Below are 25982 nucleotides of genomic sequence, written 5' to 3' on the forward strand. Positions count from 1 at the left end.
TAGACTTAATCCCACAAAAGTATTTAAAGAAACAGACACCTTTCCTGCTGGCAGAGCTGTAACTAGGGTCCTACCCAGTCAGCAGCAACATCCAGTTAAGCTGGGTGTTCTCTCTTGATGTTTATCTGACTCACACCGACAGTCCTTACACTAAGATCATTGCTCCACTTTCCTGTGTCTCTCTGAGCAGTCATTCTCCAACTCAAAACTGTAAAACTCCAAGCTTGTGAAATTTGACAGATGACGATTAACACTTACCTATGAGCATCAAGAGCTTGTGGAACAATGAAACCACCCATTCTACAATTTGGGGAGGCAGCCCACATTTCTACACATTGTTATAAATGAATGTGAAAGGATATTGTTTCATAATGATTTAAGAACTTCTGAAAGAACTGTAGACTTGGATTTATGTCTGGGAGTGTCCTGGGGAAGAAATAGGCAGAACGTAGATCTAGAGCTTTGCAGAGCTAGGTAATGATTCATGACCAAGAATGGTAGCATGGTTTGATAGTGTACTTCAATGTAGTAAACTACAGTGTTACAATGTAGTTTATTCAATTTTGATTTAGCATGTTGTTTGTACCCAGCATGATGTGTAAACCTATTTATGGCTGAATGTAACAAATCAATATGGCTTAATAAAAAACATGATGTAAAATCTCACCAAAGGTGGGTTCCTACCGGTTCGGATTGGTTCGGTCTGGTCCGGCCGAATAGGTAGTAACTTGGCCAGCCATGCCCCTGAACCGGTACTAACTGCAGGGGCGCCATCTTGATTTTTGGTTCTATGCATGAGCAGAACAATCTTCATTACATTTTTTTCCCCTTTTCTAATGTTGTGCGCATGCACAGAACTTTTTAGGTGCAAATGCAGTAATGCCGGCAGCAACCCACCCCTGAATCTCACCTATCTTGAATTGTTAACTATATTCTTAGCCTCTGTTCAATTCTAATATTTAGAGCAAATTTAGAACAAATTTACACTTCTCATATATCAGTCAGCACAATTCTATGTATGCTCAGGTTCATGCATGTTCAGGACAAGTAAAGAAATAAGGATTAATGAAAATAAGGCATAAACATAAACATATTTTCCCCCTTCCTAGTGTTTTGGTGTCGGACCTGGGTACTTGAGAGACCGCCTCCTGCCAATTATCTCCCTACAACCAATTATATCCCACAGATTAGGCCTCCTCCAAATTCCATCAGCTAGCCAATGTCGACTGTCGGCCCCTCGGGGGAGGGGCTTCTCTGTGGCTGCTCCGGCCCTTTGGAACAATCTTCCCGTGGAGATTCGGACCCTCACCACCCTTCTGGCTTTCCGCAAAGCCGTGAAGACCTGGCTATTCCGGCAGGCCTGGGGCTGATGAGTTCCCAGCCCCACTTGAATTGCTGTGACTGTTGTGTTGTTTTTAATCTGTTTTGTGTATCTTGTTTCTGTCTTGTTTGTTTTTTGTATTTTCCCCTTCCCCACTTGTTTGTTAGCGCCCTGAGTCCCTCGGGAATAGGGCGGCATACAAGTATAATAAACATCCAAACATCCAACATTTTCCCACAAATGGAATGTCTGCATTCCCACCCTCAGAATCAATCAAGTATAAAGTGACCAGATTTTCAGATTGATAAAGAGGGACACCATTGACCGGGGGGGGGGGGGGGAGGGGGCTTGATTAAAATTTTAATTTTTTTGTCAAAAGGTCACCCCAGGACACTGAAACCAGCATAAATACGAATCTGTTGCCAAACAAAATTTTGATCCCGTGACCATGAGGATGCTGCAACGGTCGCTAAGTGTGAAAAATGGTTGCAACGGTCGCTAGGTGTGAAAAATGGTCATCAGTCACTTTTTTCAATGCCATTGTAACTTTGGTCACTAAATGTTTTCCCCGAGACACCTCACTTCTTCCTTCATTCCTCTTGCTTATCTACCTTCACCTTATCCGTATTCTGCTCTTTCCCTCTCTTCCTTCCTTTCTCCTTCCATCCTCTCTTCTTTCCTCACTCACTCCCTTCCTCCTTTTCTCTTCCTTCCTCCTTCCATTCTTTCAGCTTCATTTCTTTTGCCTATCTACCTTCTCTGTCTTTCTGCTCTTTCCATTTCTCTCTTCCTCTTCGCTTCTGTTCCTTCCTCCTTCCCTCCTTTCCTATTTCTTCCTTCTTCCTTCGTTCTGCCTATCTACCTTCACCTTCTCTGTCTTTCTGCTCTTTCACTGTCTTCCCCTTTCCTCCCTCCCTCCCTTCTTTCCTTTCTAGTTCCATCTTTTCTTCTTTCCTCTCTCCCTCCCTTTTTCTTTTTTCCTTCCTTCCTCCTTCCTCTTGCCTATCAACTTCATCCTCTATGTCTTTCTGCTCTTTCCTTCTCTTCCCCTTTTCTTCCTACCTCCTTCCCTCTTTTCTCCCTCCCTTCCTCTTTTTCTTCCTTTCTTCTTCCATCCTCCTCCTTCTCCTTCCATTCTTTCTCCTTCCATCCATCTTTTCTCCTTCCAGCTTCTCCCCCTCCCTTCTTCTTTTCCTTCCCCCCTCCCTCCTTCCTTCCTCTCCTTCCCTTTCTCGCACACAGGAAGGGGAGGGGGGCTTTCTAGTCGCTTTCACAGCATAATTTCTTTATCTAACTTTTAAAAAACAGTGTGCAAATCAAACAAGATTTTCGTAAGCTGCGAAGCACCAAGTTATTATCTTCTGTTGTTGTTACAAATTCGCAGCTACTCCATTCTTTCCGATAGGGAACTGCATTTCCCAAGATGCCTCAGGTCCTCAAAGCGCTGAACGCTGTTTTGCAATTGACTCTAGCAAGGTCCGGTAGCCGCCGACTGGGGTGGCTGGGGTGCTGACGGCGGAGTGGACACCCCATTTGTTACTGCTTCCAGCAATCGAGATGAACGAGGGAAGCGACTGAAACGGCCGCCGGCCGCAGGAGAGCGAGGCGGCTGCCGGCCGTTTCACCTTGCTCAGAGAACTTCCACTTGGTTCCGGGGCTTCTGCCGCCGGTCAGAAGCCCCGGAACCGAGTGGAAGTTCTCTGCACGACTGAAATGGATGCCGCCGCAGGAGAGCCTCAGGGGAGGGCGGCAGGACGCGACCACACCTTGTGGACCCGCGGCGTGGTCACTGGGAACCGCGCAGCACAGGCACCGCCACACCGGCAGAAGCTCCGTGAGTCCGTGACCGAGTGGAAGTTCTCTGCGCGAGCGGCGGGGGCTGTTTCACTCGTGCAGAGAACTTCCACTCGGTTCCGGAGCTTCTGCCACCCGTGGCGGCGTAGCACAGGGGCTGGCTGTGACACGAGGAGGTGAAATGAACTCCGCAAAGGGGGAGAAGGAGGAGAGGAGGGCTGTCTCCTCCCCCCAGTGCCTCCTGATTCCCACCGGTACCAATCCATTCCATGATTACTCACCAGTGAGTAAGCGCAGCTGCAACCAAAACAAAAGATGAAATGAAATGGAGACTCGCGCAGGCGTGCTAAGCTAAGCGGAGTCCAGCCAATCAGTGAGCTGGTTGGGATGGAAAATTTTCAGCACGCGGCGTGCTGAAGATTTTCCATCCCAGCCAGCTCACTGATTGGCTAGAGTCCAGGCCAATCCAATCAGTGAGCGGCAGGCTGGGCTCGCTTAAATTTGTAGGATAGAACGGAATGATGAGCCAGCCCAGCGAGCTAGCAGCTGATGGGCGGGGGAGGGAGGGAGCTGCGAGTGCCAAAAAAGCATGTTTTTTTAAGAACGGCGCGTGACGCGGGAAAATTTATGAAAAGGCGTGCCTGTCCCGCCAAATGCGGGACGTCTGGTCACCCTAATCAAGTACCAATCCATTGGTTGCAACAAAAATTGACCCAATGGCTTGAGGCCTGAGCCTGATGTTATGGGATTAGGGTGTGTGACTGGCTCAAAGTCATCCAATGGGCTTTCATTCATAAGGTGGAACTGGAACTCCAAGTCTCTTGGTTTCTAGCCTGCTGTTCTAACCAGTAAGCCAAACTGACTTTCACACATATATAAATGTATCTTTTTCATATTTCCTTTGGATAACTGTAATTGTTAAATACATTATTTTTCTGTAGAAATAGAGATAGAAAAAATTTAAATTTAATACACTAAAAGCTTGATTTTATGGTATTAGCAGAATACCATAAAGTAAAACAATAAATCAGAATCAGGGAAGTGTCAGCCATCTTATACTGTATGTATGTCATCGCACACATATCAAAAAGGAGATGGGGCTTCCATTGTACAGTTGAGCCTGCCACCTTGACTTTTTTGACTCCCTTAGGTATCTCTATTTAAAGTGTAAATAGAATAACATAACATTAAGTCACATTGTGGTTTGTATGAATTAGACTTAGTCTATTGCTTAGTCTATTGCTTATTCTTAAACAATGGTTTGTAGTGCATGTTGGGCAAACCTAGCCAATCATAATTTATTCAATAAAGTATGTTTAAACAAACCATGATCATTCAATATATGGTATGGCTTTTTGAAGGAAAAAGCAGAGATGGCCAGTTGCAAACCTTAACAATGAAGCATATTTCTGAACTTCAAGGGAAAGGCCACTGTTTATTTTGAGGAATATTGTCTGTTTTTTTTTTTAATGGCTGAAGATAGGGGGAATGTCAGAATGTCACTTATAGACCTAAAAGCAATTACACACAACCAGGGAAATGCAACTATGCTATAGGAAGTTAATTTCACAAACAAATAATCCCACTCTTTTTTTGATTGTGTTCCTGCTGTTTAATAATAACATGAATGAAAAACACTTCATAATTATGTAACTATTCTTCTCATGTTAGTATCATGTGAACAAGCAACAAGTCAATTACTCAAGAAACAGCACAGGAAGGGTAGTTTAGAAGGCACATAAGCCTTTTATTAATCTGTATATTACTAGCTGATTCTACCTGAACTTTTATGGAGCTTGTTAAAAACTGACCAACCAAGATTAATTAATCATTAGTTACCTTTTATGTAAAGGAGATATGATTGCTGACAGCATTGGCAATGAGTAGGCAGCCCAGCTGAGAGATCTTAAGGAACTCTAATGTGAACGCGTTGATCTTTGAATAAAAATATGCACGTTATCTGTAGAACTGGCCCCTACAGTAAATAGAAAAATGCAGTGCAATATTTCAGAAAAGACAAAGGAAGTTCATAGAAAACAGGTTGGGTAAATGGGAGGTAAATATTATTAGGTACAAAATTATAAGTTATATAACAGGAGAGATATTAACAAACCAGATACTGTACTTTCTGCAAAGATCTAAGTTCCTTGAGGGTGCCAATTGGCATGCTTATGAGAGGTATTTTTTGCATGTTCTTTAATCAAAATGTATACCAAAGTAAACTAAGAAAACACAGAATAAGCGCTAAAGAAGATGCATCTTTTAATAACACATGTAAGAAGTGGGTCCCCTCCAAACTCACTCTTGCAATAAAAATATCTAAAATACTATGTCCTTACAATGGATAGATCTAGATTTCACAAATATCTTTTTAGAACTGACTTTTAAAAATGTGTGTACAAATGGTCTAAGTTAATAATTATATTAAAGGCACCAGAGTATTTTAAATGGTTAAACAAAAGTTGAGTCTGCAGAACTTCAGAAGATATCTACAAGTAGGGGAAAGTAACAAAATGTTAGCAAGGTAAAATAATGTTTTTGAGGGGAAAATGTTATAATATCACATATATATGCACCATATGATGGCAGTGTTTGTTGTGCCATTCTGGGATTTGTGCATTGTGAAAATAATATTACCATCTAGAGCAGGACTGTCAAACTGCCACACCCATGCCCAGTTTAGCGAAGGGAAAAATATTCCTATACGCCTCGTGATGCTGCCATGACGACGTGAATTTGACACCCCAATCTAGACGTTCATTGGAAAGTAAATAAAACCATCCTTTTCACAATATTTTTATCCAAATAAATGGTGCAATTACCTGTAAATATCAGAATCATGCAAGCTAAGGTATTCCTTGTGATACTCTGAGGCCAGCTAGGTTTTCTTAATAAATAAACACATAAATCTCTTTTCCAAGGCCTTTGTGGCTTTTCTGCCAAGTGCTGGTCTCTGATGCATTTCTTGATTGATTGCTCCTTCAGTGCCCCTTAAATTTGTTGTACAATACCAGCTCATTTCTCACTTTGTGAACATTTTCCATCTCTTTGGAACAAATTCTGAGCAAATTTGAGGGATACTTTCTGTTGCTAGAAACCTTCATTAGCAGACAATGTGACAAAATCCAAAGTTATTAATTTAGTTACAGTGAAATATTACAATTGAAAAGAAGCCTAGATATTACATTCCACCTTACATTTATAGTTTGATTTTAAATGTCTCTTGAGAAGTAGATGATTTGGAATTTGCTGTAATGTTTACAAAAAAAAAATACTGTTACATTACAATCAGCATTACGATCAGTGGTGGGTTACGACCGGTATGCCCCAGTATGGGCATACCGGTGCCTGCCGGGAGCACCAGATACTGTTCTGGTACAGTGCTTCAGAGGGCCCACCTGCCTGCCCGCACCCCTTACCAATATTTGAAGTTTTTGGGGCTTCCTTGCAGGTGCACGGAGCTTATGGCCCCTGTGCGATGCTCCACTGAGCAGCTGGAGCGTCGCGGAGGCATCATGGGTGGTAAATATGTATGCATGCATTGCACATGTGTGCACGCGCACTGCACACATTCATGTAGTGGATGCCTGGCCTCGTTGCACCATACCAGTTGCATCGGGATCTGGAACTGATTACGATCAGCAATAAAACCAGCAAGTGTCCTACTGCATTTGTCTCAACAAAATGCAAATTGCCTTACAAAAGAATGCTGTGCCAGTATATGAATAGATCAAATTAGTCATAACGCAAATTCCTCAACAAGAAATTTATCTGGGGAATTAGACAGATATGGAAATTGTGCAATATATAATATTTTCATGTGGTAGGCTGTTGTATGTGTACGTGTAATGTGTGTGCGTGTGGAGCATGTAGTAGTTAGTAGGGACTTCCCTGGTTCAGTGCTGTCTAAATTTATTTGACTTGCAGTTCTCAGAATTTCTGACAAGAAGATGTCAGATTAAATAAGGCCAATAGGTGGTGCTATTTTTCAAGGCTATGATTCTAAGGTGCATGGAAAACCAACAAAACAAAAATGGATTTTTATCCTAAAAAGGTAACAGCAAATTGTATTTATTCACATTTCATAAAACTGAATGACATATTACTTCAACATATCCAGTTTAGCCTAGGCCCTAGAGGTTAAGGTTAAGGTATCACCCTAGAAACCAGAAGTCCCCGAGTTCCAGTCCTACCTTAGCCATGAAAACCAGCTGGACCAGTCCATCTCTTTCTGCCCTTCCCCCCACTCCTAGAATTGCTGTTGTGGGGCAAATAGGAGGAAGAAAGGAGTATGAGATATATTTTCCATCAAGTTATTTATAAAAATAATAAAGGTGGGATATAAATAAAATAAATAAGTGAATGAAAGTAATAAATTTCTATAAGGATACTTTCCCTTTTTGCGGGGGTTAGTTTGTATTTTAGTATACTGTATGATGTTGAAACTTAATAAAGATTTCTATCTATCTATCTATCTATCTATCTATCTATCTATCTATCTATCAATCATCTATCTATCATCTATAAGATTATATATTTATTAAGTTTCAACATCATACATTAGCATAAGTACACACACATGGAACATGTATGTATTTGTGTGTATGTATGTGTATATATCCTACAGATAATCCACTTGTGTATGTATTGTATGTATATGTGTATGTATGTATGTGTGTGTGTATATATGTATGTGTGTATGTATGTATGTGTGTATGTATGTGTGTATGTATGTATGTGTGTGTGTATATATATATATGTGTGTGTGTGTGTGTGTGTGTGTTGTGTTTGTGCTGAAAAATAGCAATAGCAATAGCAGTAGACTTATATACCGCTTCATAGGGCTTTCAGCCCTCTCTAAGCGGTTTACAGAGAGTCAGCATATTGCCCCCAACAATCCGGGTCCTCATTTTACCCACCTCGGAAGGATGGAAGGCTGAGTCAACCCTGAGCCGGTGAGATTTGAACCGCTAAACTGCTGATCTAGCAGTAGCCTGCAGTGCTACATTTAACCACTGCGCCACCTCGGCTCAAATAAATAAAGGGAGACTAGTATAGATGTATTTCAAGCTATTTAGCTCTCATCAGCTAGCCATACCCTTACTGGGATTCGAACCTGGGCTGTATTACATGTTAGGCAGATGTATTAACCACTAAGCCACAGGCTGTCCTTCATTATCAGTATTCATATATATATATATGAATGTATGTATTGGATATGTGTGTGTGTGTGTGTGTGTGTGTGTACACACACACACACATATCCTAGTAGAGGATACATAAATATCCTCTACTTAGGACTACAATTGTTCCCAAAATTTCAGTTCTTCAGAATTTCAGTGAGACATTTGTTAAGTGAGTTTCCCCACATTTTACAACTTTTCTTGCCACAGAAAGGTTGTTAAAGTGAATCCCTGCAGTTGTTAAATTAGTAACACGGTTGTTAAGTGAATCTGGCTTCCCCATTGATTTTGCTTGTCAAAGCCTTGGGACACTGCAATGGTCATAAGTATGAGCCAGTTGCCAAGCATCTGAATTTTGATCACAGGATCATGGGGATGCTACTAAGGCCAAGAGTGTGAAAAATGGTCATAAATCACTTTTTCCCCCAGTGCTGTTGTAACTTTGAGAAAACCCTAAATGAACTGTTATATGTATATCTATATCTTAATGTGAAGCCACAGTTGCCATTTTTATTAGCTGGTGTTGGTCTTCATATATATCAAATTCTTCTCAAGATGTTGTAATGTATTTGTGCAGTATATATGTGTGGATGCAAACACTGAAAAAGTGTCATTAGAAGAAAAATTCATAATATACCTGACATACTTTTTCTTAGTTTGCTTATTACTAGGAATCCCTATGTTACACTTGTACTAGTGCATTGATTTAAATGAAGAAATATGTTTCCCTTCCTTCTATTACAAGTCCCACAAAGGGCTGAAGAAATATTCAAAATCATTTTGTTTCTGACTTAGTAATTTGTTTTGGGACAGGTCTAATTACATACAATCGAGTATTCATTTCACGCTGTTTTACTCTTAAGCACTTAAAATATCTGTCATAATTCCAAATGGAAACAGGAAGTGAAATACCTTTAAAAGCTGCCTAAAGCAGTTAAAGCAAAGATGAACTGTCGGCATCAAGCTAGAATAGATGGGAAACATACAGGAGCCAAATTAATGACTGATGTGGCATTACGGTTCTCTCTCCCAAACCTAACTGCAGATATTGTTTTAAGATGATGGGGTGGAATTTCTCAAAGCATTTAGAAAGAGGCTCATACTGAGCACTATATATTCACAGTGTGAAATCTAACACCATGCAATGGGATATGCTATATTGGTATTATTGAAGACTATAGTTTAATTCTTAAGGACGATCCTTAGCTATTGTATAGAATTCTGTGCAGAGATTTGAGGAAGAGTCTTACAATAAATGTCTCATTTATTTTGAGCCCCAGAAGCTCTGTTTAGATATTACACGGTTGCTGTTTTCTAGGCCTGTGGCTTCATTTCTGTCCTTAACTACCATTTTTTTACTTGTGAAAAATAGCAATAGACTTATATAGCACTTTGCAGTGCTTTACATCCCACTTTAAGAAGTTTACAGAGTCAGCACATTGCCCCCCAACAATCTGGGATCCTTATTTTACCAACCTAGGATATATGGAAGGCTGAGTCAACCTTGAGCCTGGTAAGAATTGAACTTGAAAAAGTTAATATCCTCCCTTCTTGGACCTCCAAGATCCCTTCCAACTCTGTTATTCTATTCTATTCTATTCTATTCTATTCTATTCTATTCTATTCTACTCTACTCTACTCTACTCTACTCTACTCTACTCTACTCTACTCTACTCTACTCTACTCTATTCTATTCTTGGGAATGACGATGGTACCTGAGTCTGGTCTGTTGCTTTACAGAATCCAACTTGCCATTTTCTTGAATTAAAAGACTTCTAAAATAATATTAAAAATCAGGTGAAGCAAGGAAAGTAGCCAGTGCTAAAAAAACAGATCAACTGGTGCCCTCTGAGATTTTTGGATTCCAATCCTAGAGTGTTGAGATGATTGGTTTTTATTTCTGGTCTGGTTAAACACAAAATATTCAAATTTCATAAGAAGCAATGTCAAAACCCAGATAATATTAAAATAGATAGAATTCCAAGATATGTGATGGGCACCAAGAGCAGCGAGGAAGAGAGAAACTTTATAAACCATGAAAAACCTCAAAGCAAAATGATTGAACCTCTGAACAGAACCTGAGCTTCTCTGTTTTTGTAGGAAGCATTCTGATTTTATAAGCTAATACAATTTTCTCTTAGCACAATGACAGGTATTAAACACATGATGGCAGCATTCACTTGCATTCATTCATTTTTCACAATGCAGAGGCAAAATAGTAATAATAACAGTAATTTTTTTAAAATAGGAATTTATTCTATAGGTAGGATTAGGATTAGTATTTATTTCATTTATATGCCGCCCTTTTCCCCGAAGGGGACTCAGGGCGTCTCACAACTCAGTCAAGGGAAAGGAGGTACAAACAGGGGATAAAAAAGACAAACAAACAATACAAAATTTAAAACAACAACAACCATACCATTTGAGAAGGGGGGGCAGAAGCTCTTTAGCCCCAGGCCTGCCGAAATAGCTAGGTTTTAAGGGCTTTGCGGAAGGCCTGGAGGGTGGTGAGGGTTCGAATCTCCACGGGGAGTTCGTTCCAGAGGGTCGGAGCAGCCACAGAGAAGGCTCTCCTCCGGGTAGTCGCCAGTCGGCATTGGCCGGCGGATGGAATTCGGAGGAGGCCTAATCTGTGGGATCTGATCGGTCTATTGGAGGTGATTGGCAGCAGGCGGTCTCTCAGGTGTTTCCAATTATTAAAACTATATTTTAAAAAGAAATGCAACATTAATAAGTTGAGCTCCACATTAACAGTGAAATATTTGATATATTTCAAAACCTAAGACAACAAGATTTAGATCCTGTTAGTGTAACCTTACAATAAAGTAGAATTAGTTTAATTGGGCATGCTTCCTATTTTGACTACCACACAAGGCTGGCAAAATTCTGATATAAAAAGGAAGATTTTCAATTCCTTCCTGAATGCCAAGAATAAACGGAACCCAAATGCATCTCATAAGAGCATATACCCGTAATGTAGGGACAATCACTGAGATGACACCTCCGCCCATAACCCTTTCACTTTTTTGCAGACATTTGATCTTAAGTAGACCTTATCTAGATGTCCTGAACCATATAGGACAATGTGGTTACCAACCCAATGCTGTCAAATGACCTATGATACTCTACATGATAACCATTTGACAGCACCTGCAGCTCAACCTGCTGATAATGCCCCAGCACAAATCAACAGGTGAACTTTATCAGAAGTTTGATACACAGGGGTGGGCTTCAAAAGTTTTAGCAACGGGCTCTCTGCCTGTTTGCTGGGTGGGCATGGCCATTATGGGTGTGACCTAGTTGGCCTCCTGCACCACGGGGTGGGTGGGTATCTGCCCCCCCAGGCTCTGGACCCTCCAGGAGGGCAAAAATGGTGTGCTGTGGTCTGGAGGCCCCCCAGTGGGGGGAAATGGGCCCATTTCTAGTCTTGTGGAACTTCCGGGAGGGCCATTTTTTGCCCTCCCTGAGCCTCCGTGTGGATCCTGTACTTACCTGGCAACCCAAACGGGCCACATGCAGACTCCCAGGAGGGGAGGGTGGGCGAGGCCAGCCAGGGGTAGGAGTTGCAGGTTCACTGAACTGGGCAGATCCTTAGCTAGAGGATCTCCTGAACCTGTGCGAATCCTCAGCAGCCCACCCCTGTTGATACAGATGTTAAATATTAGGGGTCGGGGAGAGGATTCTGCTCAGTGATACTCTGTATTGGAGCACTGCTTCTCTGCAATGACTAATATTTGGAATTCTCTGCTCAGGTTTGGAGCAGATTTCTCTCTAAGTGCTGAGGGAGTCAGGAAGTTGATCATGGTTCACAACATCACCAAGAGGACTTATAGGATTAACAGGCATACACTGGTCCAATTGATTCCTAATGAACCATCCACCAATGGAACCAATGCTGCCTCCTTCCCACAGCCTGTCTTAATCCTCTTTGAAGGAGATTTATACCATTTGCTTTTTCCTACAGACTCATGTAGCTGACTCTTCACCATTTTCTCTATTTTTGTTAAAGAAAAATCTTTTATTTTAACATATTGTAGTAATGCTTGTAGTCTATACTACAGTACAAGAAAATACAAAAAGAAAAAAATGTAAAAAGAAAAGAAATACGAAGTGTCAAAAGAAAAAGAAAGAAAATAAAGAATGAAATAAGAAACAAATAAGAACAAGAAAAAAAGAATATTTAAAGAAATGACTCCTGATCAATGAGTGCAAGCATTGGGATATTTCTCTACCATCTGCAGAATTGGATATATCTAATCCACTTCTTCCCATAATCCCCCTTTTCCATTTGCAAATCCCAAAATTGTTGTCATTTAATTGCAGATATCAAGAAAAGTCCATAAAGGTTTTCCAGCATTGTATGATACTATTTTTTATTTTAACCCTTATCAAACATGGCAACTTTATATTTCTTTTTTGGGGGAGGGGTAACACTATTTAATTCATCAATTTGCTGTTGTGGGATTGAGCCTCCATCCTAACCTTCTTCCTCCAGCCTTAAATATTTCTTCAAAACTTAAAAAAACCCAGTTTATAAATCAACTGATAAGACTTTGTTCAGGACATTTTTTTCATCCCTTGGCTTATCATTTATATTTCCACTTTAACTGTCATCTCTTATAATCTACTTTATAATCTACATCTTAATGTTTCTATATCATCTGAAACTTGTTTCACCTCTTCATTCTATCATCTGTAAATTCCTGTATATTATTTCCTTTTTCATTTCCTCTTTCCTAAAGATCTTGAAGAAATGCACTAGCCTAGTAATTATTGCTGTCAATTTAATTATAAGTTTCTCTTCCAGTTCTTCAATGGTCCTTTGAAATATCTTAAGTGCCATTTCTGAATGTATTGTTTTATAAATTTTACTGTTGTTTTTTTCAAATCCAAGATAAAAAACAGGTTTGTCTTTTTTGTCTGCTTCCTGGAAATTTAGCCCCCTCTACTGTCCAATTTCTATAGAGTCTCAGGTTTCTTTTTTTATATATATATTCAAATTTCAACTCTTTCCTGGTAGGTTAAATAATTTAGTATTACATGAAGATATTATTTTATTTATCTTATTATTTCAAAAGTCTTGGCAACAGTTACTTAAAAAATCTTAACAAAGGTTCCAACTTTCCAAAATCTTCTGGTCCCTTGATTTGTTTAAAACTTCCATGTTAAAATTCTTATTTAATTTTTTACCCATTCAAATATTTTTTTAAGTTCTTGCACTTTTAGTTACTTTTTCCTCTATTTGGAGATGTAGTTTTACTCACCAGATAATTTTTAAAAACTTTTTGCTTGGCAGACGTCCTTTAACATTGAAATAATTGTAAATCTAAAACATTTTACAGATTGAGGCTAATAAACCCAATCTCTTTAAAGCAGTATGAAACACTGCCTTAAAGGCTCTGCCCTGGTTGTGGGTTTTCCTTGTCACCCAGTTTTCAGACCCATATGTTGAACCCATCCTACAGCCTCCACATGAAGAGAAATGGTTTGGAGTACAAGTGGACAATCTCTCATCCTTGTCTAGAGAAGTTCCATCAGACTAGGCTTATTGTCAGTTCTTTGATCTTTGTTGATAATGTTAACTCTTCTGTTCGGAAGATTCCCAGCTCACCATTGCCTCACCTGGAAGCTCCAATTCTCTACCATTTTATTGTCTGCCATTATTGTGACAACACGTTCTGACATAATGACAGGTAAAGCTTGAACCAAGTCAGTTTGTTACCAAACAAGAAACAGTCCACTTTTGTACCAGAGAAAATGTCTTCTCAATTGCACAGGCAAGATAATGAAGCACAAGAACAAGAACCTTCATTGTACTATAAATTGGACTTGTATTTAATGCAAAATCAGCAGACTTGCATTTCAGGTCAGTGGAATTCTTTTTAAATGGCTTCATTAACTTTGATTCAATGAATCTACTTATCAGATATTTGGTATCCTGGAAAGTTTATTCTTGCCTAGCTGCCAAGTGATGACTGACACTCCATCATGTTGAAAGTTTTTAACATGGCTGAATCAAGATAATGAATTGGCCCCTGATATTTATGTGGCTCCCACCCTGATATCATTCTGGGAAGCCTTGATGATCTGGATGTTCTCCCAGGACTTGGATTAGGATTCCATGTTTGGGTGTGGGTGCTGTTAGCCAGATTCACTATCTGTTCTTTTTCTTTTCTCCTCCTTCTTCCTTTGTTTTTGTTCTTTGAATTCTTGTATTTTGTTTGGTTTTATTATATAGCACCCAGAGTCACTTTGGAGTCAAGCAGTATCTAAATTGAATACATCAAGTTAAATTAAATTGAAAGGGTCTTTTCAAATAGGGCGTATGTTCACTGCTTTAAGGCAAAGGCTTCTTGCCATTCCTCAAGTAACCATGAATTAACCAGTTCTTAAATTTCTTAAATTCTGCCAAACATACAAGGATCCAGTTGAGGTATTGATCCAACCCACCAATGGCAAAATTCATTCAGAGCCCCTACAGCTTCCACAAACTACAAACAAACCCTGGAAACATTGCAAAGAGTTGATTTCCTTGCTTAATGGGGCTCTGTCCAGTTGGCACTCACTTCCAAATGAATGTGAACAATTTTATGTGCAAAGAAACCCACAAAAACATCTGGGTGGACTGCAAGCATCTTATTCTATTCATCCTTCTTCCAACAGGTCCAGAGCATCCAAATGGGATGTTGAAAGGAGCCAATGGATACAGTTAAAGTGGAAAAGTACATTCTTCACCATTTTATTGCCACTGAAAAGAGCCAAATCTTGGCAGGCACCAGTATTAAGTCATATTCAAATTCCAGTTTAATTGTTTATCTATTTTGGTTTTAAGAAGTTGTACCTTTGAAGATTTAAGAGTACGACATAAACTATTTAGATCTATTTTTGAAAAGAAGGACCATGGGTACTATTATAACTGAAAAAACCAGGCAGGTCCTTTAAAACTCTGTAACCTTTTATTCAGTAGCTGAAGTAGTGTAACAAAACTCGCAACAATGTATTAAATGAAGCCGGCTAGGCGGCTGCAGGAACAGCTGAAACAATATAGCAATCAACAAGGTTGTTGCTCTAACAAGACAGTTAACTGTTTAAACGGCTTGCCTTTTATACTGCAATCACCTGGCTCGTGTTACAGCTCGCGCTGATGACAGCTCGGCAACTGACAGGCGCGTCTGATTGGCTAAGACGCGCCTGGCTGCTTCCGAGCTGTCATTCGTAACAGCGAGGACTTTCTTCAATACACAACACTTCTTCCCCCCCAGCTGTGCGCAAGCACGCGTAGTCTTTTAAATAAGCAGGGGAACGACGGATTCGCTCAGACCGCCTTAATTCTATTGCAGGCGGATCCTGGCAACGATGTCCTTGTGGTAATTGTGGAGGAATTGCATAACTAAAAGGTGAAGTGTGTGGATGAGACATGGTGGCAGATGATGCTGGAGGGGCATGAGGCTGGTAGTCTGCCTCTGAGGGGTTTGGGCTATGTATATAAGGATCTGGAACCCTTGGAATGGGAGGAGCATTTACACCGGCTAGATTTTGTTGAACTTGCAGTTGAAACCCTTGAACATCCGCTTGAGAAGCTACGGCTGCTGTCTTCCGTTTCCTCAATTGATCCAGGTGTCTTCGCCATGAGGATCCATCGGATAAGTCAACCCTATAGGAAACGGGTCCTGTTATTTGTGATATAACTGCTGGAACCCATCTCAAGTCCCCTCCATAATTTCTAGCCCAAACTAGATCCCCCAGTTGGAAAGAACGGGATGGGGTTGGAGGCCCCAGGTTGCCAGACTGAATTCCTGAATAGACGGGATGCAATCTATCCAGGGTGGTCCGCAGGCGCCTGCCCATCAACATCTCCGTGGGGCTCTTCTGTGTCAGAGGGCAAGGTGTGGAATGCTGTGCCAGTAAGTAAGCATCCACCCTAGCCTGCCAGTCACCACGGTTTAGCCGGCCCAAAGCCTCCTTGGCCGATCTAACCGCCCTTTCTGCTCGGCCATTGCTTGCCGGGTGGTAAGGGGCAACCAGCGCATGTCGTATCCCTAGTTCGGCCAGGAAAGTTTGAAAAGTTGTGGCTGTAAATTGCGGGCCGTTGTCAGACACCACTGTGTCTGGCAACCCATGGGTTGCGAACAACCGTCGCAAAGCTCGCACCGTGCTGTCAGATGTGGTGGAGTGCATTAGCAATACTTCCACCCATCGAGAGTACGCATCCACAACTATAAGGAAAACCTGCCCATGGAATGGACCAGCGAAATCAATATGTAACCTAGACCAAGGCCCTCGAGGCATCTCCCATTCCCGGGAGGGAGAGGAAGGAGGAGAAGGCCGGGACTGTTGGCATGTCTCACATTTGGCAACCCAGTCTTCAATGTCGGCATCTAACCCTGGCCACCAAACAAAACTGCGAGCAAGAGCTTTCATTCTACTGACCCCAGGATGACTTTCATGAAGGCGTTGCAAAATCTGTTGTTGCAGGACCGTTGGGATGACCACACGGTCGCCCCACAACAGGCAGCCGGAATGAATTGAAAGCTCTGCTTGTCTGTTTTTAAAATGTTTGAATTGAGGTGGTAATGTACCAGAAGGCCAACCTCTCAGGACCCAATTAAGAAGTTTTGCCAAAGTAGGGTCAGACCGAGAGTGGGCTGCTATGTCTGTAGCAGACAAAGGCAATTCTAGCTCTGCAATTGCCAAAACTGAAAGGCAAGGAACTGGTTTAACTTCCTTCAATGGAAGTGGGCAGCGACTCAGGGCATCTGCATGCCCTATCTGCTTGCCTGGACGGTATCGTAAGGCGTAGGAGTACGCCGCTAAGAATTCCGTCCATCGTGTCATTCTTGGGGATAGAATAGGAGGGGTCGGCTTATCACCTGCCAAAAGCCCAAGGAGTGGCTTATGGTCTGTAAACAAGGTGAAATGCCGCCCGTATAAGTAATCGTGGAATTTTTTAATTCCTGACACTGCAGCTAGAGCCTCCTTGTCAATTTGGCTGTAATTCCTTTCTGCTGATGACAGTGTCCGGGAGTAAAAAGCTATGGGAGCTTCTGAACCATTGGGCAGGACATGGCTCAGAACGGCTCCCAAACCCACGGGTGAGGCATCACATGCTAGAGTCAGAGGCATCTTGTCACTGTATTGGACTAAGACTGCATCTGACGTCAGCAGGGATTTGACAGCTGCGAACGCTTGTGCTTCGCGACTGCCCCATTGCCAAGGCGCTGATCGGTCCAGCAACCGATGCAGGGGCTCGGCCAGTGATGCCTTGTGTGGAATGAAAGGTGCATAAAAATTTAAAAGCCCCAGGAACGATTGTAACTGCGCCTTGGAAGTTGGAGCAGGTGCGTCCCTGATAGCTGCCAATTTTGAAGGGGTAGGGTGAATTCCCTGGGCGTCAATTGTGAAGCCCAGAAATTCCACTTGGGGAACAGCAAAGAAACACTTGCTGCGTTTCAATTTAAGTCCCGCGCCCCTGAAACGGTCGAGGACTTTCCTTAGAACTTTGATGAGGTCTGATCGGCTGTTTGCAGCGATCAGGACGTCATCAAAATATGGTACCACTCCTGGAAGCCCATGGAGCAACCGCTCCATGAGACTCTGGAAAATCCCCGGGGCAACGGATACGCCAAATTGTAGGCGGCGACAACGGAAAGCCCCCCGGTGGGTGACGATGGTTTGGGCAGCCGCCGCATCGTCATCCACAGGAAGCTGCTGGTAGGCTTGCGCCATATCCAGTTTGGCAAAAATACAACCCTGCCCCAGGGAATGGAGCAGATGTTGTACAACAGGGACTGGATATGGGTTTGCTTGCAAGGCGAGGTTGATGGTGGATTTGTAGTCGGCACAGACCCTAATGGAGCCGTCGGGCTTCACTGGAATGACAATTGGGGTCTCCCACGGTGAATGGTCGACTGGCTCCAGTATGCCCTGTGCCACGAGCTTGTCGAGCTCGGCTTCAACCTTGGGCCTTAAAGCAAAAGGCACCCTGCGGGCCTTCAGTCTGATGGGAGCAACCTGGGGATCCAAGTTGAGAGAGATAGGGTTACCCTTGTACCGGCCCAGCTGGCCATCAAAAATGTCAGCGTAATCTGACAAAACTAATGCCACATCAGCAGAAGTGTCTGTCATGGAATGAATTCCATGTATTGAGAGACCCAGCGGGCTGAACCAATCCAAACCTAGAATGGATGGCAAGGGCTTAAGCACAATTAAAACAGGCAAAGTTGTACAATGCTGCCCATAAGAAACTCTGACATTATAGGAACCAACAATAGAAATGCTAGACCCCTGATAGTCCTTTAAGATAGAGTCAGGAGGAGAAAGGTGACAGCGTTTAACATGGGGGCACAAAAGAGAAAATTTGTCCCAAGATAACAAGGATTTGGAAGCTCCAGAGTCTACTTCCATGTTGCAAGGTTGACCTTCGATCAATGGAGTGACAATTATCTTGTCCGTACCCTCTGAGGAAGAATTGATGGAGACATCAGGAAACGGCAGGCCAGCTTGCTTGACGTTGAAGCAATTATCCTGTCGCTGAGCAGACGCACGGGGCTGAGGACTTCTGTTTGAAGCAGCTGTCCCATAAGGAGGTGGAGGAGCAGACGTTGCAGCTGTAGCAGGCTGAGCAGCTCTACAAACTTTGGCCAAATGTCCTTTTTTTCCGCAACGGCGGCACTCTGCAGCCTTAAAGGGGCAGGAAGCCCTGGCATGCGGACCACCGCAGCTAAAACAGGCATTTGAATTAGAAAGCGGACGGCTGATAGACTGCTGCTGACGCGGTTGCTGTCTGCGGGGCTGTGCCCCAATCCTGTCCACCTGTAAATTAAGTAAATAGTCTGGAAGAGGGGCAAGCTCATCAATTAAATTGGTGATGTACGTTGGCTGTTGTAGTGGAGGAGGAACCAAGGCAGTTGAGGCTTGACCCGTTGGTAAACTGCCAGCAACTGTCATCTGCGCGAGGTAACGTTCTATCTCGCTGGATGACGAATCTGCCAACTCCGCAGCGCGAGCCTCATCTATGGCATAAACTAACGTGACTTTAGGCTTGCCCAAAAGCCGGCGTCTGAGGAAAATGTCTTTTAATCCACAGACAAATTGTTCTGCAAGATTAGCCTCTAAGTCAGGAAAATCGCACTGTGCTGCAGCAACTCTTAAAGCTTGCAAAAACTGATTGACATTCTCTGCAGGCTTTTGGACGCGCCTGCGGTAAGCAAAACGTCTTGCTATTTGGGAGGGGGTAGGGGCATAGTAAGCCTGAAGCCCATCTGTGAGCTCTTGCCACGAGAGGTCATAAACCGCTCTTGGGGCGGCAAAAGACCTTGCGGTGGCAAACATTTCCGGACCGCAAGCTGTAAGAAAAAATCCGCACTTTCGCGCTTGAGAATAACCCTGGCGGTTATTTGCGATCAGAAAGCACTCAAACCTTTCCAGGAATGCTTCCCAAGTCTCACCTCCGACTCCAAAAGGTGCAAAAGTAGGCATACCAGCCATGACGGTGAGGAGAACTCTAAACAACTGAGAGAAGAAAATTGCAGTTGATTTTCTTCAGGTTACAGGTCCCCAGTCTTCGTCGCCAGTATTATAACTGAAAAAACCAGGCAGGTCCTTTAAAACTCTGTAACCTTTTATTCAGTAGCTGAAGTAGTGTAACAAAACTCGCAACAATGTATTAAATGAAGCCGGCTAGGCGGCTGCAGGAACAGCTGAAACAATATAGCAATCAACAAGGTTGTTGCTCTAACAAGACAGTTAACTGTTTAAACGGCTTGCCTTTTATACTGCAATCACCTGGCTCGTGTTACAGCTCGCGCTGATGACAGCTCGGCAACTGACAGGCGCGTCTGATTGGCTAAGACGCGCCTGGCTGCTTCCGAGCTGTCATTCGTAACAGCGAGGACTTTCTTCAATACACAACAGGTACCATGATAGCAGTTTTCTAATAATTGAGGGGCTACCACCAAGAAGAGGGAATCGACTATTTCCCAAAACACCTGAAGGCAGGACAAGCAATGGCTAGAAACTAATCAAGGAGAGATCTAACCTTAGTAGACATTTTCTGACAATTAGAACAATCCACTAGTAGAATGGCTTGCTGTCAGCAGTTGAGAGTGCTCTGTCACTGGAGATTTTTAAGGACAGCCATTTGTCTGAACTTGTATAGGGTCTCCTGCTTGAGCAGCAGGTTGAACTAGAAGATCTCCAATGTCCTTTCCAACTCTGTTATTCTGTTAGTCAAAAGACCACATTCATGTGCAAAGTTCCAATTAAACTGATTTATTGCTAAACCTCCTATGCATTGGAATCTTCTCAATTAATGGTTAGCACCTGGTTGGAGTTAGATAATGGTCCACAGAATTCAAGGGAAGTTGGACGTAGTCTGCTTTTGGCTATGTAGTGGTTCTAGGCTAATCTTCTTTTAACTCTGTCCCCAGGTTCCACCATTCCTTCCCACACAATTTACAAATAGATACTTGCCTTACCTGCAGTCACAAATATAGATTTCTCACATTACTCCTAACATTTTGAAAACAGATGCACACATAACATTTATAAGAATTGCTAACCTATAAAGGCTAAAGAAACACAAACTATTTGACTTTCTAAAAAAATATACACAAAGTAATATATTGGTGGGTGTACATATGTTAAAGATCTTAATCTTTGAAAAGTAAATATAGTTATCAGCAGAAATCAGACTGACCATGTTTTGTAATTACAATAAGAGTTTTATTTAAATGTTTAGGTTTAAGCATATTTGTTTCAATGAACAATTTGCCAGAAGTAAATTGGCTGTGTAGAGAGGAAAGATAAAAATGTGTAATCGAGTATGAATGATGGAAAACTCATACTCAGGGTGGAATTGTTACTCCTTGTTGCAAGAAAATCTCTGTTGCTCACATATTTAAGCTGGAAGAAGGGAGGGAAGAAGAAAGCTATCACACCAGCAGGATCCTATCCAAACAACCAGTTAAGGAAGAGAGTAGAAAATGAGATTTAAAAAGCTAAAAAGGACATTTCCCAGTTCCCCCCCAAAGCTAATGGCTGGGGAAATAATGGAAATTGATTTGATGACTGCTCTCGATTGGAGTGAATGTAAAACAAAAAGGCATCTTTCTGCATAAGTGCAGAACTTTAAAGCAAAGACTCAAGGGCCCTCTCTCTATTAAGAGCCAGATTAACATCATATTTTAAAGCAAGGTAATAGTAATTCCCTGAAGACAGCAGAATAGAAGAGAAAGGGCTGGAGAAGAATCACAAAATACAAAGCTCTGCAAATAGAAGTGAAATGGCTGTGGCAAAATAAAGGAAAATAGTATCAATGGTAATCAGGACCTTGGGTACAATCTCAAAACAACTTGAGCACCATTGGCATTGGCAAAATCACATCAGTCAGTTGCAAAAGGCCGTTTTACTTAGAACAGCTTATATCCTGGGATGATATCTTTAACACCATCAAACAACATCTGCCTATCCTAGGTCCTTGGGAAGGACTTGATAGGTGGATAAAAATGCATAATAATAATAATTGGAAACTATAGGCCAATCACCTGTTTGCCAACAACATACAAGCTCCTTACTGGTATCTTTGCAAACCAAATTTATGGATACTTGGAAAGAAATGACTTGCTTCCTGTAGAACAGAAAGGATGCTGCAAAAATTCAAGAGGAACAAAGGACCAACTGCTGATTGACAAACTAATCCTAAAGAATTCAAAGAAAAGATGAACCAACCTGTTCATGGCTTGGATAGACCACAAGAAAGCATCTGCTTCAGTTCCTCATAGCTGGATCAAGAAATGCCTGAAAATCTTTGGCATCAGCAGCAACATAGAAAAATTCATGGAAACTTCAATGAACCTCTGGAAAATGAAGCTTATAGCTAATGAAGAAGTACTGGGTGAAGTTGAAATTAAATGAGGCATTTTCCAGGGTGATTCCCTTTCACCCCTACTTTTTATAATCTCAATGCTACCACTGACAATCATTTTGAAGAAGATGAACTATGGATATGAACTTGCAAAGAAAGAACTGAAAATTTCGCACTTGGTGTACATGGATGATTTGAAGTTGTTTGGTAAAACAAAAGCTGGACTGAATTTATTAATTGAAAGCACAAAAGAATTTAGCCAAGACCTTGGTATGCAGTTTGGAATTGACAAATGTGCAACAATGGCAACCAAAGCAGGCAAGGTCCTAGAAGATGATGGAATAGAACTTGAGAATGAAGAAATGAGAAAGGCAGTAAAACCAGAAGGCTACAAGTACTTGGGGATTTTAGAGGCCTCTGACTTAATGCATAATAAAGTCAAGGAATTAACTTCAGCCAAGTACATGCAATGAATTCGCAAGATATTAAAGTCCAAATTGAGTGGAGGAAACCTCATAAAATCCATAAATACCTGGGCTATACCTGTGATTCGATACTCTGCAGGAATAATTGACTGGACCCAGATGGAGTTGGACAATTTGGACAGAAAAACAAGGAAGCTTATGACAATGAATCATGCTTTGCACCCTAAAAGTTATGTTGACCGATTATATCTACCAAGAGCAGAGGGTGATCGAGGACTCCTATGAGTAAAACAGACTGCAGAAGAAGAAAAACACAGCTTGAATGATTACATCCAGAAAAGTGAAGAACCAATGATTAAGGAAGTAAATAAAGGAGGCCCTTTAAAGACAACTAAGTCAAAAGCTAAATATAAGAAAGAAGTAATTGAGAAGCGAGTTGAAAATTGGAAAAACAAAGCTATGCATAGCCAATACTTGAAAAGTATTGAAGGCAAAGCTGACCAAAAGCTAACTTGAAACTGGTTAAGATCAGGAGCACTGAAAAAAGAAACAGAAGACTTTATTTTGGCAGCTCAAGAACAAGCCTTAGCCACAAACTGCATGAAGGCAAAAATTCAACATGTTACCACCAACAGCAAATGTCGCCTCTATAATGAGAAAGAGGAGACGGTCGACCACTTGATCAGTGGGTGCAGCAAAATTTCACAAACTGACTACCTTGACCGTGTTGCTAAGACCATTCACTGGAAATTGTGCCAAAAGTTTGGATTTGAGTACAGCAAAAACCACTGGGAACATCAGGTTCAGAAGGTTTTAGAGAATGAGAAAGTCAAAATCTTGTGGGACTTCAGAATTCAGACTGACAGGCACTTGGCCCACAACACACCTGACATAACAATAGTTGAAAAGAGAAAAGTATGGTTCATCGACATTGCAATACCTGGAGATGCACGAATTGAAGATAAACAGCAAGAAAAAATCACAAAGTATCAGGACTTGCAAATTGAAGTTGAGCGACTGAGAAAGAAATCATTTGTTGTCCCGATTGTAATTGGAGCCCTTGGAGCAATACCTAAAGGGCTACCTCGCTATTTGGAAATTTTAAATTTATCAGACTTGAACATTCTGATTCTAAAAAAAATCTACCCTACTTGAACAGCTTATATCCTCCGACATTACCTTACGAGTTCCTAGGTCCTTGGTTAGGACTCGAGCTGTTGAACTACCAACCAGCCCCAAAGGCTGTGAATCTCCCTAAATAGGAGGGATACGGGCGATCCGCTGCAGGGCAGGGCTGAGGATTACATCCAATTCCTCGCAGACAAGGTTGCTCGGTTCCGGGCGGACCTAGACTCCAATTCTGCAGAACCAGCCAAGGCACTAGGGGATGATCTGGTAAGCCATCGCTGGGTTGAGTTTCAAGCTGTTACCCCTGAGGATGTGGACAAGGCGATGAGAGCTGTAGGAGCCTCCACATGTGTGCTGGACCCGTGCCCCTCCTGGCTGGTTGTAAACAGCAGAGAGGTGACACGAGGCTGGATCCAGGCGATTGTTACCGCCTCTTTACGGGAGGGGGTCTTTCCCCCCGCTTTAAAGGCGGCGGTGGTGAGACCCCTCCTGAAGAAACCATCCTTGGATCCAGCTGTTTTAAATAACTATCGTCCGGTCTCCAACCTCCCCTTTGTGGGGAAGGTTGTTGAGAAAGTGATGGTCTTTCAGCTCCAGCGGTCCTTGGAGGAAGCCAGCTATCTCAATCCTTTCCAGTCAGGCTTCAGACCTGGCTGCAGCACAGAAACCGCTTTGGTCGCGTTGACCGATGATCTCTGGAGAGCCAGGGATGGAGGCCATGCTTCCATCCTGGTGCTCCTTGACCTCTCGGCAGCTTTCGATACCATCGACCATGGTATCCTTCTGCAACGACTGAGGGAGGTGGGGGTGGGAGGCGCTGTTTTACAGTGGTTCTCCTCTTACCTCTCGGACAGGTCGCAGTCGGTGTTAGTTGGGGGGCAGAGATCGACCCCTAGGCCCCTAACGTATGGGGTGCCGCAGGGTTCGGTCCTGTCCCCCCTTCTTTTCAACATCTACATGAAACCGCTGGGTGAGATCATTCGACGGCACGGGATAAAATACCACCAGTATGCGGACGATACTCAGTTGTATCTGTCCGCCCCGTGCCAACTCAACGAAGCGATGGATGTGATGAGCCAGGGTCTTGAGGCTGTTAAAGACTGGATGGGGGTCAACAAACTTGTGCTCAATCCAGAAAAGACCGAGTGGCTGTTGTGTTTCCCTCCCACGAATTGGCCAAGTGTTCCATCTCTCAGGCTGGGAGGTCAAACTGTACGCCCCTCAGACAGGGTTCGCAACTTGGGAGTCGTCCTGGACCCACAGCTGACCTTTGAACATCACTTGTCAGCTGTGACCAGGGGGGCATTTGCCCAGGTTCGCCTGGTGCACCAGTTGTGTCCCTACCTGAACCGGGAGGCCCTTACAACAGTCACTTGTGCCCTTGTGACCTCTAGGCTGGAATACTGCAATGTGCTCTACATGGGGCTGCCCTTGAAGAGCATTCGGCGACTTCAGCTAGTCCAGAATGCGGCCGCGCGAGCAATCGTGGGTGCACCTCGCTTCACCCACGTAACACCTATCCTCCGCGAGCTGCACTGGCTGCCTGTTGATCTCCGGGTGCGATTCAAGGTGCTACTTATCACCTATAAAGCCCTTCATGGTATTGGACCTGGGTACTTGAGAGACCGCCTACTGCCAATTACCTCCACTAGACTGATACGATCGCATAGATTAGGCCTCCTCCGAATTCCATCATCTAGCCAGTGTAGACTGGCAACTACCCGGAGGAGAGCCTTCTTGGTGGCTGCTCCGACCCTCTGGAACGAACTCCCCGTGGAGATTCGGACCCTCACCACCCTCCAGTCCTTCCGCGCCGCCCTAAAGATCTGGCTGTCCCGGCTGGCCTGGGGTTAAGATTCTAACCCCACTCGAATTGTGTGACTGTTGCGTTTTTTAATAATGATGTATTGTCTGTATGTTAGAAATTGTTTGTCCTCCCCCCCCCTTTTTTGAACTGTGAGCCGCCCTGAGTCCCCTCAGGGAAAAGGGCGGCATACAAATAAAGGGAAATAAATAAATAAGATTAACATAACAACAACAACAACAACAACAACAACAACAATAAGGATGGATCATCATTTGAAACACAACACAACAGATATCACAATTGTTGAAAACCAAAATGTACAATTTATTGATATTGTGGTACCAGGAGATGGCAGTGTCGAAGAAAAAGAACTGGAAAAAAATGGAAAAATCGTGACCTGGCCATCAAAACTACGTGATCATAGATGAAACATGTAACAGTGATACACATTGTCATCGGG

General features: G+C 42.6%; 1 protein-coding gene across 1 annotated transcript; it reads right to left on the reverse strand.

Moving 5' to 3' along the window:
- Positions 1–16101: 16101 nt before the first annotated feature.
- LOC116505925 (uncharacterized protein K02A2.6-like) lies at positions 16102–16809 on the reverse strand (the record flags this gene model as incomplete). The annotated part of the gene is made up of 1 exon (XM_032213422.1): positions 16102–16809. A coding segment is annotated over one exon (708 nt), but the record flags the coding sequence as incomplete, so codon positions are not given.
- Between the last annotated feature and the right edge of the window lie 9173 nt (positions 16810–25982).

This window comes from Thamnophis elegans, chromosome 3 (genome assembly GCF_009769535.1).
Source record: "Thamnophis elegans isolate rThaEle1 chromosome 3, rThaEle1.pri, whole genome shotgun sequence".
Classification (NCBI taxonomy): domain Eukaryota; kingdom Metazoa; phylum Chordata; class Lepidosauria; order Squamata; family Colubridae; genus Thamnophis; species Thamnophis elegans.